Source organism: Barbus barbus (assembly GCF_936440315.1).
Source record: "Barbus barbus genome assembly, chromosome: 2".
Lineage (NCBI taxonomy): Eukaryota > Metazoa > Chordata > Actinopteri > Cypriniformes > Cyprinidae > Barbus > Barbus barbus.
The window spans coordinates 3,334,328-3,350,274 of record NC_136730.1 but is presented as its reverse complement, the minus strand read 5'-3'; the positions used below and the strand labels follow the sequence as shown (position 1 = coordinate 3,350,274).

The 15,947-nt window shown below is 38.6% G+C and overlaps 1 protein-coding gene across 1 annotated transcript; it reads right to left on the bottom strand.

Moving 5' to 3' along the window:
* Positions 1–561: 561 nt before the first annotated feature.
* Positions 562–15,544, bottom strand: LOC306876862 (fucolectin-like; the record flags this gene model as incomplete). Its single annotated transcript, XM_079428299.1, has 5 exons — positions 562–566; positions 5,394–5,533; positions 5,634–5,913; positions 12,156–12,301; positions 15,429–15,544. 5 exons carry the CDS (start codon positions 15,542–15,544, stop codon positions 562–564), a joined length of 687 nt encoding a protein of 228 aa, XP_079284425.1.
* Positions 15,545–15,947: the final 403 nt, after the last annotated feature.

The window sequence follows — 15,947 nt, the reverse complement described above, 5'->3', positions numbered from 1 at the left end:
ATTCATATTAGGGGTGAGCGATATGGAAAAAATATATCACGATTTTTTTTTAAGAAATATCACAATTCACGATTTTATCACGATTCTTTGTCATGTTGGTTTTACTATTTTGGTTTTACAAGTTGTCTGAGCATTACAGCCAAACTAGAAAGACAAAGACTTTCAAGGTAACAACAACAAAAAAAAAAAAAGACATGGCAGATATTTAGGCCAAAATGGGCAAAGATAAAAATATTTGTCATTATTTTATCTTTCTTATTAAAAAATAAGAACAAAGATACACATTACAAATACACATAATATGCAAATAAAACAAACAGTGCTTTATTTTCAGGTACAATAGGTATATTTAGCAGGAGCATTCAATGAAATTGAATGAACAAATATAAAAATAAAACACTACATAGACTGATTCCTAAAGCAACTGTATTAAAGTTTTTTTTTTTTTAGTTTAGTTTATTTACAGGGGCAATGCACATTAATAAACATAAATGTAAACGTGCCAGAATTAGCCCAAAAGGCTATTTTTCATTTGTAGACCCTTGGCAGAATGTTAAAAGGTCACCCTAAAAACAGAGACAGAGCATCACACATATACATATCATATGGAGAGAAAAGAGAGAAAAAATAAAATAATAATAAATTACAGAAAACAAATTCACACATAAAACAAAATAAACATGAGAAAAGGAAAGAGAGAGAGAAAGAGAAAGATTTCTCTTAATTTCTTGATTTCTCTCTAAACGATTATGTTCTCTTTGCGATTTGTTGTTTTGTTAAGGTTAAATGAATAGTTCCCCCAAACATAAATATTCTGTCATCTGTCTGTGAATTCTGTCATAATATTTTATTTTTATACCATCATTTACTCAAAAGTTGTTTTAAACCTGAATGAGTTTCTTTCTTCTGCTGAACATAAATGCTAATTTGAAGAAGGTGGAAAACCAAGCAGTTGCTTGTCCCCATTGACTTCCATAGGATTTTTCTTTCATTCTATCAAAGTCAGTGTGGACCAGCAACTGTTTGGTTACCCTCATTCTTAAAAATATCTTATTTTGGGTTCAGCACAAGAAATTAATAGAGGTTTGGGACAACATGTGAGTGACTAAATAATGACAGAAATTAAATTTTAGGGTGAACTATCCCTTTAATGACAGTCAACAGCATGTTTAGTGTCCTGTCCCTTTAAGACCTGCACGCATCTAATATACAGGCACGCATCTGTTTCTCTCTTAACTATTTACTTTCATTTTAGAGATAACCAACTGAGTCTGTATGTAAACTTTGTGTGTTTTGACCGTATTAGCGCAAAAGATAACTTACTTGAGTAATCAGACGCTGTTAGACAGGGATTTTAGTGTGCATGCTTCAGGTGTATGCGCTCAGAAAAAGCGCACCAGCGCGCGAATTAAACATTTAACCAGCAAGGCTTGTGTGCAAATAATGTACTTTTGCTTTCGCGAATAAGTGCAGTGTCCTGGCAGAGTAACTCTACTGCTGTATGTCGTGTTGTACAGTATATAGAGAGCAGTGGGGATTTCTTTAAGACTGCAAGGGAAGCTCGGCTTCCCCTATAATGTCAAAAAAATAATGGTCAAATATGTACTATTGTTAACATTTTATTGATTAAAAATGCGTTAGAACACGTTCATCTCGAAGACGAGTTCGTTCAGAATCAGCTACATATAGCAGGTCAGCTGACTCGATTTCCTTCTCATATATTCCTGTAGCATCGCAGTGTATTTCCCTGTTGAAGCCTAGTATCCATTGACTTCAATGGGGCTGCTTTGAACAGTTTTTTTCAGTGCTTCCATACTAGACGGTCATTGGATAAATGCTGCGATTATGTCCCGCCCCCGGACGCTCAGCGTCTCTGGGGGTCAATGGAGGAGTGGGCGGGGCTGGACTCCGGGCTTCTGCGTGATGATTGGAGGGTCTGTCGAAAGACTGCATCTCTTTTTGATTGACAGCGATTGTGTCCTATAAGAAGTCGCTGATGCTGAAGCTATTCGAGCTCAGTCCTATAGCGGATTGACAAACTGCTGCAACCTATTTATTGGTAATTGCTTCCCTTTTCATCATAACAGGAGAAAGCTGTGATTACTTGGTGTTAACCCACTGGTGCGGGCTGTCTCGTTTTTTCTTTATGAAGCGAAACAAACTAAAAATACTCCACGAGTTTTGATCGTATAGATAAGAGCAAGGTGTCATTTGAAACTGCAAAGGGTCTACTTTTATTTGTGTATAGTCATAATAACAACAACACAATGTGCTTTTAAAAAAATAGAGAAAATAAACAGAGTGCGTTCTCTGCAGGCTCTGTCTCTGTCACCTCTTCACAGACACGTAAATAAAACAACATGAATACAAAAACAAATATTCTATGTTAAAGTAATCCGTATGAAACCAATGTGATGTCAACTCATTATATCTAATGCTGTCAGCGGAAACAAACAAGTTCTTCCCGGATACTTTCTGTTTCTGGAAGAAGATCTGCTGAGAGAAATAACCCAGAATTTCAAAATTTGTTGTTTTTTCCCCTTCAGAGCACATAAACAATATACACTATGAAAATGCCAGGTGCAAAAGCTTGGAGTCAGTATATATAGAAATTAAAACTTTTATTTAGCACACAAGTGATGATAAAGACATGTATCATGTTACAAACGATGCTGGTCTTCTGAACTTTCTATTCATCAAAAAAAAATAAAAAATCTTCTTAGCTCTTTTCAACATAATAATAAATGTTTTTTTTTTAGCAGCAAATCACAATATTAGAATGATTTCTGAAGGATCATGTGACTGGAGTAATGATGCTAAAAAGTCAGCTTTGAAAGACAGCTTTGATTGTTCCTAATAAAATGTTTAACTGCACACACAAGTGAATCTCAAGTTATTTTGTGTGATAGCTAAATACTGTATATACTTAATAAACTAAAAACAAACAAAAAAAATAATAATTTATTTTGTCCTCATATTCTTTCTTGTAACTCTTCCTCTCAGTCACATACTTGACTAAATGGCTCATTGTGACGCTCATTATGAAGCTCATTGTGCAGGCCTGTCTTCTCAGGTGTGAATGTGAAGGTTTTTACTCAAAAAATCAATATATTGTTTTTTTGTGAGCAAATAAACAAGATGATTTTCACATTATTTTGAAGCAAAAATTCTAGGCTACAAGATTCAGTTCTCAGAAGTCTTGTGAACAAATGTTCTCTATGTTTTTTTATGGCCTTATTTCAGTGACTTCATGTTAGTTTTTCACTAACCACGCATAAGCGTTGTTTTCTCAAAAACAAAATCAAGTACATATTATTGTAGCCCTGTTTTTGCTGTTTACAGTGTTATTAGACTTTAACCATTTATATATTTATTGGAGCTACATCTGCAGGTGTAGAAAGGAGCTTCTCCTGATTAAAGAGGCTCAAGTCCTACACCCGTAACACAATGGGCCAAAGCCGTTTAAGCAACCTAGCTCTGCTGGCCATTGAGAGGACACTGGTCAAGTCACTGGAAAATACGCCTAGTTGGTACGACAGGGTCACAGAGCATTTTCTTGAAAATAATTTACGTATAAATAAATGGACAATTTTTATGATGTAGGCTGAAAATGAGCGTCCCCTCTTTGAAAGACCAACAGCCGCCACTGGTCTTTTATTTTAACACGTATGTATGTTATCAGACCCCTTCAAATAAGAATAAAGATAATGTTGAACTGAGATTTTACAGCGTTTGCAGCATTGTGACACTCTGCCAATTCTACATGATGTATTTCAATCAAGTATGCAAGCACTGATCTGATACAGGACCCGATCTTCATTTAGGGGTGCTCTGTCATTATTGCACTAATTTTACGTTTTTATGTGTTGTCAAGAATGACCAAGAAACAGTCAGCCTAGGTTTGTTAGGACAGAATCAGGACGAGACACAAGAAAAACACACTTCACAGCTGAGAAGAACTGATAGAGTGGCTTTTAACACCTGGCTGTTTTTACATTGTATAAAATCTATTAATACACAAGTGTTTGTAGGATTATATATGGACCAATCATAGAAAACACATAATTAGTCAAATATAGAAACATTTAAAATAACATTAGTATGATGAACAACTTCTCAGCTATAATTTTTAACTACAGTATGTAATTATTAGCTTGTAAATTGGTTGTTTATTAGCACTTAAGCACCTATTAATTCTGTATTCTTCATGACCATATTCTCACAGTTGAGAGTGAATGAGGCAGAATGTTTCAGTGAGGCTTCAGAGGTAAAGATTATTTACAGCATTGTCTATGATAAGATATTTATTTTAACAGAGACTAATCAGACTAATGTATAATAGAACAGAACAGAATAAAGAAGTATGTGAATGTGCAAGTATCCATTACTGTGTGCCATGTACTATACATACAACACTCACAAAATACAGTTTGAAATATGTAAACAATAGTACCCTTATAAGGACATCTTTGTAACTTATACTCAAAAAGGTGCACATTAGTACCTTAGAGTACCAATATGTACCGTAATGTACAACTATGAAACTTTCTGGGGTAAATAAGGTACAAAGATGTCCTTTTAAGGGTATTGTCCCAGTGACAAGCTGTTGTATTTCTTTCTTTCTTTTTCTTTCCTTCTGTTTTATAATAATATATAATAATATAATCATAAAGCATATTAATCAAAAAGGTATGATTAAAAATAAAACATGTCAATTAGACAAGGGTTAACTGAAAAAAAAAACAAAAAAAAAAACAGGTATAACACTAGACATTCCGTCCCCCCCACTTTTGAAACGGATGCGCCAGAACTGTATTTGACATAATGTGTGCTGTAGCACGATACCACAATATTTCTTCAAAAGCAGATAGTGCAGACATTTTTATCGTCCACGATCAAAAATAGTCATATCGCACACCTCTAATTCATATGTGTTTTTATTTATTGATTTATTGATTTTTTTTATGATAATGTGTGTTCTATAGATAGTATACGGTTTCTGTCTATTGTATGTTTTTATGCCAGTGTCAAATATGAATTTCTGTCCAGGGCCATAAAGTAAAGTAATGTAAAGTAAAGTAAAGTAAAGTATCTACAGCAATTTAGTGCAAATGCATCTCTTAAGATTAAATGGATGCAATGAGAAGTTGTGTAATGATCCTGAAAAATCTATGAAAAAAAAAATATAGCTTTTTTTTACATTAAATACAGGTTCACTTTAAATAAGGATGGACATGGTTTAATTTGAAACACAAATACATTTTATGTAATTAATTATTGACTGTTGAAAGCATGCATCTCTTGAACTTAACATTTTCCATCAATAATTTATATTTAAAAAATAAAGCCATTAATAGTTTCCCAAAACACTAAATCTGCTTGTTTGATCTCACCTTCTCCATAGACCTCCACCTCACACAGAGTAAGATACTTTGAATCTCCAGGAATGAACAGGTTCACGTATCGACCCTCCATATCGTTACATGTGTAGGTGGAGGAAACACCAGCTGGAATGCTAGAAATCACAGCACATCTAAAAGAGACAGAGAAACCATTATTTATACTTCTAGTCTTTCTTCATATGTATTTTCAGTGATCTTTATGGATATTAAGCCACAGAAAGAGGGTCTCACATGGGATTGTTGTTGCCGTTGTTCTCCAGAGAGTTTCCAATGTGAATCTCTGCTCCGTCTATTCGCTCTGGACAGCAGTCCAGTCTGTTTGTGATGACAACTCTACTTATTCTGTAAATATAACGCAGATCCACCCTCCACCATGGGTTAGTCTGAGCAGTGGTTGAGGAACATGATAACCACGGTTGTTTGAAACCAGGATTGAAGTCAATGGCTTGTTCAGCAGACCAGGAGCCATAGGTTGATGGCTGTGTGACAGATCTTCCTGTTGCCAAATTACCTGTAAGATGTCATAGTGTCATAGCAACACCCTAGCAACCACCCCAAGTACCCTAGCAACCACATAGCAACACCTTAGTAACCATCCTGGGTACCCTAGCAACCACCCTGATTACTTTAGCAACCGCATAGCAACACCCTAGCAACCACCCCAAGTACCCTAGCCACCACATAGAAAAACCCTAGCAACCACCCTGGGTACCCTAGGGTACTATATCTGGTTGCTAGGGAGTGGCCCCGGTAATCGCTGCTTGCAGCTATATTTAGGGGCCAAGCCCGAAGGGCTATAGCCCCTATTGTTATTATATGATTCTCGTTTGGCTCTCAGCGAAGGCTGTCGCATTTTTTCTCTCCCTCCCTTCCCTATCCTTCCCTGCTTGCCTCTTCGTCTCGTGCCGTCTCACTTGAGAGACTCTTTCTGCACTGCACTCCAAACTGAAAAATATGGATTTGATCAACTGATCTCTCAACGAAATTGACACCATCTTCTCGATGAGAAGCCTGGGATCGGGGAACCTAACTGCCCTGACGGAACATTCGCAGCTGGCTACACGATGGACGCAGGTCGTGTGTCTGGCAGCTCTTTCCGTGGAGGACATTGAAGACATCTACCTATTCGGAACCATGATAACGGGTTTTCTGCTGGTTGGATTAGGCTTTGCTCTGTTATTTATAGAATTCAGGAGACGGAACAGCTGTCCAAAGCCTCAAGGCTGCCCGTCATGAAGTAGTGGGCAGAGCGGTCAGCACTGTCTGAGACTATTAACCGCAATATGGATACCATCACGGAGAAGCTCACGGTTAAAGGAAAATTGATGATTTGGAGACCAGAAATGGACTAAGAGAGTAGCTGTGAAATTGGAATGCGGCTACTCGCCCCAAGACCAAACAATCTTATCTTCTTTGGCTCTCCTAACCAGCGCAACCTCGGACAAGGTCGAAGCTGGAAAATTTTCCCGGGAAGAGCACTGCAGTTAGACTCTCTTGCGTTCCTCCCCCCTTCCAGACACCTGCTGTTGTTGACTCGGTTGGGGTCCTGATCAAGGCTGTCTCCATGGCAACCTGCTGTGTCGCTTTCACAATCTGCGGACTGAGGCAACTTGATTCGAATGCCAGCGTGCCAACTTCCCAGGCCACACATACATACACACACATACAGATACGCACTCACCTCCAAACCCCCATCCAACGCCTTCACCGCTTTGTACCGCCATTCTGATAGGCGGGTCTGACCGGCGCCGGAAATGGCTGCAGGACCGGATGGCTGCTTGTCGGAACTGGATTACCCCCCCCCCCCCCCCCCCCCATCCCCTGTTGCAAGTCGTTTGTCTCCCCTGTTACTATGTGCTTTTTGTTGCTGGGGTGTTTTTTCTGTTCTCACACTGTACTCTCATAAGAATATAGTCTGTGAATTATGTTTTTCTCCCCCCTCTCCTCATGTCAAGCTGTATCTTTTCTATAATACCTACATTTCACTGCTGGTTATACTCTGTATGATTATGTATGTGACAAATAAAATTACTTACTTACTTACTTACAATGGGAGTCTATGGCAGCCCTATGAACGGAACATAGGAAAATTATGAAATTTGGCACACTTGTAGTGATGGCCATAAATAGTGATCCGACCAACTTTGGGGTCTCTAGGACCAACTCTATAGCGCCACCACTAGTTAAAAAATTCTAAATTTAAATGGTAATAACTCCTGAACCCCTAATTCTAGAAACATGAAACTTAGTACACCTGATTACTCTCTTCATGCTGATCACATTTAATAGCTTACATTAAGACTCCACCCATTACAGTAGCGGCCATTTTAAAAAGTACAGTATTCTTTGTTTTCGCTACTCCTCCTTCAAAATCTGTCTAATTCTTCCCAAAATTGGCTCAGATGATCTTTGTTCTGAGCTGCACAGCAATAACTGAACAGATTTTTTTTATTTATCTTTGTTCAAAAGTTATGAATTTGTGAACTTAACGAAGTTGACCCAAATTGGTTCAGAGCCTGTATCTCGGCCAAACTTGGATCAATTGAAACGAAACTTGGTACGCTTCATTAGCACTATGATCCGAGGGGCCACGCCAAAGTTGGGAACAGTGCCACCTATGGGTCGTGAGATACCAAAAATTCACATTTTTGCTTATAACTTTTGAACAGTAATTCAGAAAATTATGATCTTTGTGTCTATGGATCATGCCGAATCAGAGTATGTCAAATTTGCCAAGATTGGTTGAACCACGTGTCCGCCATTTTGAAATTTGTCATAAAATGCAATATCTTCTGAACCGTTTGACATATCGGCACAAAAATCGGTAGGGATAATCAAGACCATGTCCCGGAGGTACCAGATAATTGTGAAGACAGCGCCACCTAGTGTTCCAGAGATGTAACTATTCTAACATAAGCGCTTATAACTTTTTAATAACTTGTCCAAAAGTTCTAATTTTTATGTCCTTTCATTTCTGGTATCTAGAACCAACTCTATAGCGCCACCACCAGTTCAAAAATTAAACTTTGAAATGGTAATAACTTCTGAACCCCTTGTTCTAGGAAAATTAAACTTAGTATACCTGATTAGTCTGTTCATGATAATCATATTCAATATCTTAAATTAAGACTCCACCCATTACAGTAGCGGCCATTTTGAAAAGTACAGTATTCTGTTTTTTCGCTACTCCTCCTTCGAAATGTATTCAATTCTTCCCAAAATTGAGCCAAACAGAAATGACTGAACAGATTTTTTTATTCATCTTTGTTCAAAATTTATGATGTTGTGAACTTAACGAGGTCGACCCAGATTGGTTCAGAGGCTGTATCTTGGCCAAACTTGGATCAATCGAAACAAAACTTGGTACGCTTCATTAGCACTATGATCTGAGGGGCCACGACAAAGTTGGCAAGAGCGCCACCTGTGGGTCATGAGATACCAAAAATTTACATTTTCGCTTATAACTTTTGAACAGGTAGTCAGAAAATTATGATATTGGTGTCTTTGGATTCCTTGGGTAATGCCGAACCAGAGGATGTCAATGCCAGGATTGGCTCAACCACGTGTCCGCCATTTTGAAATATGTCATCAATTACTATATCTTTTGAACCATTTGACATATCTGCTCACAAATCGGTAGGGATCATCAACACCATGTCCCGGAGGTACCACAAAAGTTTGAAGACAGCGCCACCTAGTGTTCCAGATATATAACTATTCTAACAGAAACACATAACTTTTGAAAATGTTGTCCAAAATGTGTCATTTTATGTTGTTTCGTTCCCTGAGTTATGCCGATTCTGACAATATCTCATTTGTCATTTTCCAACATGGTGTCTGTCCGCCATTTTGAAGCAAATGAAAAACAGTGTTTTTGCTACTCCTCCTTCAAAATCTGTCCAATTTTTCCCAAAATTGACTCAGATGATGTTTGGACCGAGCCGCACAGAAAGTACTGAACAGAATTGTTTGACTACTAGTGAAAAAATAGTTATGATGTTGTGAACATAACGAGGTCGACCCAATTTGATTCAGAGGCTGTATCTCAGCCAAACATTGATTAATCAAAACAAAACTTGCTACACTTCATCAACCCCATGATCTGAGGGCCCATGCCAAAGTTGGGAACAGCGCCACCTATGGGCCATGAGATACCAAAAATTCACATTTTTGCTTATATTTTCTGACTGACTGTTCAAAAGTTATAAGGATGTCAATTTTGCCAGGATTGGCTGAACCACGTGTCCCCTATTTTGAAATTTGTTGACTTATATTAGTAATCGTACCATTCTTCTAAGTTACAGGCTAAACAATTACCATTCTGTTTAATATGACTCTTCAGCTATCGAATTAACCAAAAGCTGCGTTAAAATTAACTTTACTGCATTACAATTAACTTTACTTTGTGTTACGCTGCTTAAAATGTTAAAGAGCTTTTTGTCAGCTTATTCTCACACCTAAACTTTTCCTCGGCAGCCTGTCAAACGTGCAGTGACCGAGTGGCTCACTCTGCTAAGTCGCTTTCCCTGAACCTTTTAGGTCGTGGGTTCGAATCCTGGTGGGCACATGCCCAGATCGCAGCTTTATAAAATTGCGTATAATGTTGTGTCATTTGGAGCCAGATGCTTAAGTTCTACCTTCAACAGCTGAAGTCTCTATAAACTTAAACAAACCAAAGTCAATGAGCAGCAATTACTGTGTAATGCAAAAGGCTATATCCTTGAGTGTTAAATTAAATTACGTGTGAAGGAAGTGCTGAACCAATGTAAATTACAAAATGTTCAAAAAGTTCCTAATGAAAAATTCTAATGTTCAAGCATGCAAAAACAGTTATAAAGGGCTTGGCCCCGGAATTGCTGCTTGCAGCTATATTTATTATTATTATTTTTGGCCCATGGGGCTCTATGGCAGCCCTATGAAGGAAACATAGGAAATTGATGAAATTTCGCACAATTGTAGAGATGGACATGACTAGTGATCTGACCAACTTTGGGGTCTCTAGAACCAACTCTATAGCGCCACCACCAGTTCAAAAATTCAACATTGAAATGGTAATAACTCCTGAACCACTTGTTGTAGAAAAATAAAACTTAGTACACCTGATTACTCTCCTCATGCTTATAACATTCCATAGCTTACTTTAAGACTCCACCCTTTACAGTAGCGGCCATTTTGAAAAGTACAGTATTCTGTCTTTTTGCTACTACTCCTTGAAAATTGATTAAATTCTTCCCAAAATTGGCTCAAATGATCTTTGGACTAAGCTGAACAGAAATAACTGAACCGAATATTTTGACTACTCATGAAAAAAAAAAGTTATGATGTTGTGAACGTAACAAGGTCGACCCAAAATTGATTCAGAGGCTCTATCTCGGCCAAATTTTGATCAATCAAAACAAAACTTGGTATGCTTCATCAACACCATGGTCTGAGGGTCCATGCCAAAGTTGGGAACAGCGCCACCTATGGGTCGTGAGATACCAAAAATGCACATTTTTGCTTATAATTTTCTGACTGACTGTTCAAAAGTTATAAGCATGAAAACATATAAAAACACATAACAAAAACACATAACACACATCCAAAATGTGTAATTTTTATGTCGTTTAGTTCCCTGGGTTATGCCAATTCTGACAATGTCTCATTTGTCTTTTTCCAACATGGTGAGCAAATGAAAAACAGTATTTTTGTGTCCATGCCAAATTTGGGAACAGCGCCACCTATGGGCCGTGAGATACCAAACAAATCACATTTTCGCTTATAATTTTCTGACTGACTGTTCAAAAGTTATAAGCATGTCAATTTTGCCAGAATTGGCTGAACCACGTGTCCACCACTTTGAAATTTGTTGGCTTATACTAGTGCTCTTAGCATTCTTCTAAGTTACAGGCTAGACAATTACCATTCTGTTTAATGTGACCCTTCAGCTATTGAATTAACCATAAGCTGTGTTACAATTAACTTTACTTTGTGTTACGCTGCTTAAAATGCTAAATAACTTTTTTTGTCAGCTCATTCTCACACCTAAACCTCTCCTCGGCAGCCTGCCAAATGTGCAGGTCCTGGTCCTGTGGCCAGAAGCGGTGCAAACATTGCTTTTGTTCCAAACTTTGGATATTCGTGCACATTCTATTTGAATCAGAAATGTGTGTTCTGTTCAATTTTGAACTTCTGTGCTTCTGAACCTGTCTTCTTTTTCCATGTACATTCTATTTCAGCTTCTTATGCTCTTCCCGCTCTGCGCCGCGCTACAGCCCCTTCGCGGGCTTGGCCCTGGAATCCCTGCTTGCAGCTATATTTTCATTCTCGAACCAAAATGAAAACATTTAGCTTTTTAATCCATGTATTTAACAGCCCCCACACACTCACACCCCATCTCATACTTCTGAGTGGGAGATCTTCCCAGGGCAGCAGTCTGCCTCTCAGACTAAAATCAGGGCACCAACTCCAGAGATAGCACCAGAGGTGAGGGGATACAGTGACTGAGGTGGCCGGGCCAGGTGCCCTTAGGCCTCCCCATGGCACCCATTTTATTCAGAAGGCAGGACTTCTTCTGTCAAATAGTGCATTTTGTTTTCTCCCATTCATAATAATATGCAAGCACTGTCTGAGTATATGTTAAGTCATTGGACCTGATCTCGACTAGAATGAATTATACTAAAAACTACTGTAATGAAGTAAGAATAGCTTTAAAAAAAAATTGTCAATTTCGCCTGGAAAGGGTTTAGACCAAGTTAAGTAGCTCTGAATTACCTGGAAAAATCACATAGACCCCCACTTCACAGAGAGTAAGAATCTCTGAAGTTCCAGGAATATTGACAGTAACATAACGTCCCTCCATCCCATGACACGAGTAGCTGTAGGTAGCTCCTGCTGGAATAGTAGAAACTACAGCACACCTGGAGAAAGACAAAAGAGTGAGTCGCTCCTGTGTTTTTGTTGATCATTATTAGTATGACTATTCATTTGTATTTTTCTTGTCTTATTCGTGAATGTAGTTTATAATATTATTATGATGTCTTGCACTATTTTTTTCTGTTGCAGACGAGCTGCAGTAGAATTAATTATTTGTCACACAAATGAAACATTACACATAGAAAACAAAATGTTGCTGTTTTTATGTCATGTTACTAAACTTCTCGTAACCAAGGCAACCACCAATATTAATACATTTAACACTTTTTTCTTTTTGCATTTAACCTACATGTTTTTCTCAGCGTTTGATCAATCTTTTTTTTTTTTTTTTTATGTAATAGAACCCAGGGAATGTAGTAATGCAAGTATTTTCTTTAAACATTGTTCTAGAATAGTGTTGTATTTGATTATAGGTGACGGTAATTTATTCTGTGATCAGTGGAGGCACGGTCTCGTGCTCTGAGGGAATTGTCTCTGTGCCATTTTAAAAAGACAATAATGTCAACCATCTGATCTGTAAACCAGTGTTTCTGCACAGATAATTGTCACATCATAAGAAACAATGAGTTTGCAGTCTGTATTGAGTGTGAGATACGGTGGCCGAGAGAGCTTAACACGCTGCAAATAGAAAAAAAAACACCTGCAAATTAAGAAAACAACTTAATAACAGCATGAATGCTTTTGTATAGTGTTGTTCTCACACGCTGGTTGCAAAACAATAAAGACAACATGAACACGTATGTCCCACTTCTTTTAAGTTTAAAAACACAGCCTAAATGTAGTCCAATTTAGGAACAAATGAGTCTTATGACAAGAGTGACCGGTTTGAATCAGTCAGACGAATCCTTCATTTATTTGTAGTGATGTTCAGGTTGAAATGAATAATGTTTTTGACTATTTACATTCTTATAGATTGACTATATTCTTATAGATTTGGACAAGGTGATTTTGAATTCCTTCAGGCAAATCCAGTGAACTCTTGCTGCTATCTGTAGATTTTTTTATTTTATTTTGTGGTCTTGTACCAATATTAGGTTAGAGTGGGGGGAAACTGGCGTAAATACTGTTTTTTTAATTATATATTTTTTTTTTCTCAAATAACCGCTAGATAAAGTCAAGATTAATTTAAGTTGTAACTATGGACTATATGGGCTAGAGTGATGTAGAAATATTCACCATGAAGCTTACACTGGTGATGTACCTGAGAGAAAATTCATTTCACCGTACATTATCTGATTATCAGCAGTAAGAAAAAAAGTGTTTTAAAGCTTGTTTTGTAGAACAATTTTGTATCACAGTAATGATATAAGAATAGTAAGACCTGTACGGAGTTCGTTTTAAGAAGAAGAAAAAAAAAAAGAATATATATATATATATCTATATATATATATATATATATATATTGTGACGAGTCGGCTGCCTTCCCCCTTATTATCATCACCACCCCGTCCCGTATTTGCCGCCCTTCACCAGGCTCCCGACGGGAGTGAGTGTGTGTGAGAGGAGGGGCGCTGAAACAGCCAGGGCTGGCGGCGTGTGATGAGGCGCACCTGATATGAATAGAGCCTCATCACCGCCGCTGTTTAAATGCCGAGCGCGCCTCTCCTCGGGAGACCGGTCTCTTCCCCGCGCATGCACGCTGGTGTCCTCGTGGGTCCAGGAAGGGAGCGTCGAGAAGGGAGACTGCCGCACCCGTGACGGCTGACGGGCCAGGATGCCGGGCCGTTTAATCCCCCAGAAGTGCCGGGGGCCAAGGAGTAGGACGAAGCCGCTGGAAAAAAGCCGCCGCCACTCGCTCCCGGATCCAAAAGGGGAGCGCGTGCGGCCACCGGACTCCGCCCCTTCCCTGGACCCTTCCCTTCTGAACACTGCCCTCCTTCACGAGCCCCAGAGCACGACGAGGACACCAGACCCCCTGTTTATTTTGGACACTTTTACCCCCTTTTGGACACTATGTTTGATTATTTTGTTTAATAAAAACCTCTCCGAGGCCTGATGCCACACCCACTGTGTCTGTCGTTTGCTCCTCCCGCCACAATATATATATACGTGGGGGAAGTCGTGGCCTAATGGTTAGAGAGTTGGACTAGTAATCCAAAGGTTGCGGGTTCGAGTCTCGGGCCGGCAGGGATTGTAGGTGGGGGGAGTGAATGTTCAGCGCTCTCTCCACCCTCAATACCACGACTGAGGTGCCCTTGAGCAAGGCACCGAACCCCAACTGCTCCCCGGGCGCCGCAGCATAAATGGCTGCCCACTGCTCCGGGTGTGTGTTCACAGTGTGTGTGTGTGTGTGTTCACTGCTGTGTGTGTGCACGTTGGATGGGTTAAATGCAGAGCACGAATTCCGAGTATGGGTCACCATACTTGGCAGTATGTCACTTCACTTCACTATATATATATATATATATACATACATATATATATTACACACACACACACACATTATATATTCAGAATATATATTTTCAGGCTTAATTACTGTAGTTACTCTGTTCTGATCATCAAATCCTTTGTTTTTCCAGCTAATGTATTCCAAGTATTTGGCTGTACAAAAATATTTAGATTTTATATATAAAAATTACCTCAAGTTAAGATCAGGTATCTAGTTAGCTAGCCATTTTGCATCAGATAAAAATATTTTTCAAATAATCTATTATAATTTTGTTGTCATTGATTGTATTATTTTTAATTTTCACCTAAAACTGTCAGCACTCTGATTTTGCTGTAAATGTATAAGCAAATATTTTTGTCAGACTGGGGGGCATTTTACCCCACCTATTTGGCAAAATGCCCCCTTACTAAGTAAATGTTATTAAATTATTTTATTTATTTATTGTTTGTTTGTTAAAAATCTAATATCATTAAAACTCTGGACATTTTTTCATATTTTGTCTTTTATATAGATGTCCTCACTAAAACTATTCTGGACACATTCAACTTTTGTTTCACAGAAAAAAAAAATATAAAAATAAAAAATAAAATAATACACTTGGGGGGATTTCCCCCACTCTATCCTAACATAGTCTAAACACCTGCAAATAGTGAATATGGCCTAACTACTGACCAACTGGCCAGAATCTGTAGCTATTAAAGAATATCTGAGAGACTCACACTGGGTTGCTGAGAAGATCTGAAGAATGGTTTCCAATCCGAATCTCTGCCCCGTCTATCCTGTTTGCACAGCAGTTGAGTCTGTTAGTGATGGTCACTCTGTTCACGCTGTACATCTTCATCAGATCCAGCTTCCACCATGGGTCACTCTGTGTGTTTGTATGAGTACAGGTGGAGCTCGTCCCATCCAGAGCATTCTGGGCAGACCACCCACTGCTATATAATGACGACTGATCGGCTATTCCCCATGCTGCTATGTTCACTGGAATATGTTTAAAGGAAAACCCTTAAGTACAATTACAATTATTTATGTATATTTTGATTGGAATTTTACATGTAATAACAGTATTTTCCCTGCCATTATTGGCTATGGGGGGGGGGGGGGGGGGGGGGGGGGGGGTAAGACCAGCAAGCAAGGTAAAAATATATATACGTTTGTCTGTGTGTTTGTGTCAGGTTTTTGCACACCATGCGTATCTCTACACTACATGGTCGCGCTCTTGCACAGCACAACGGAGT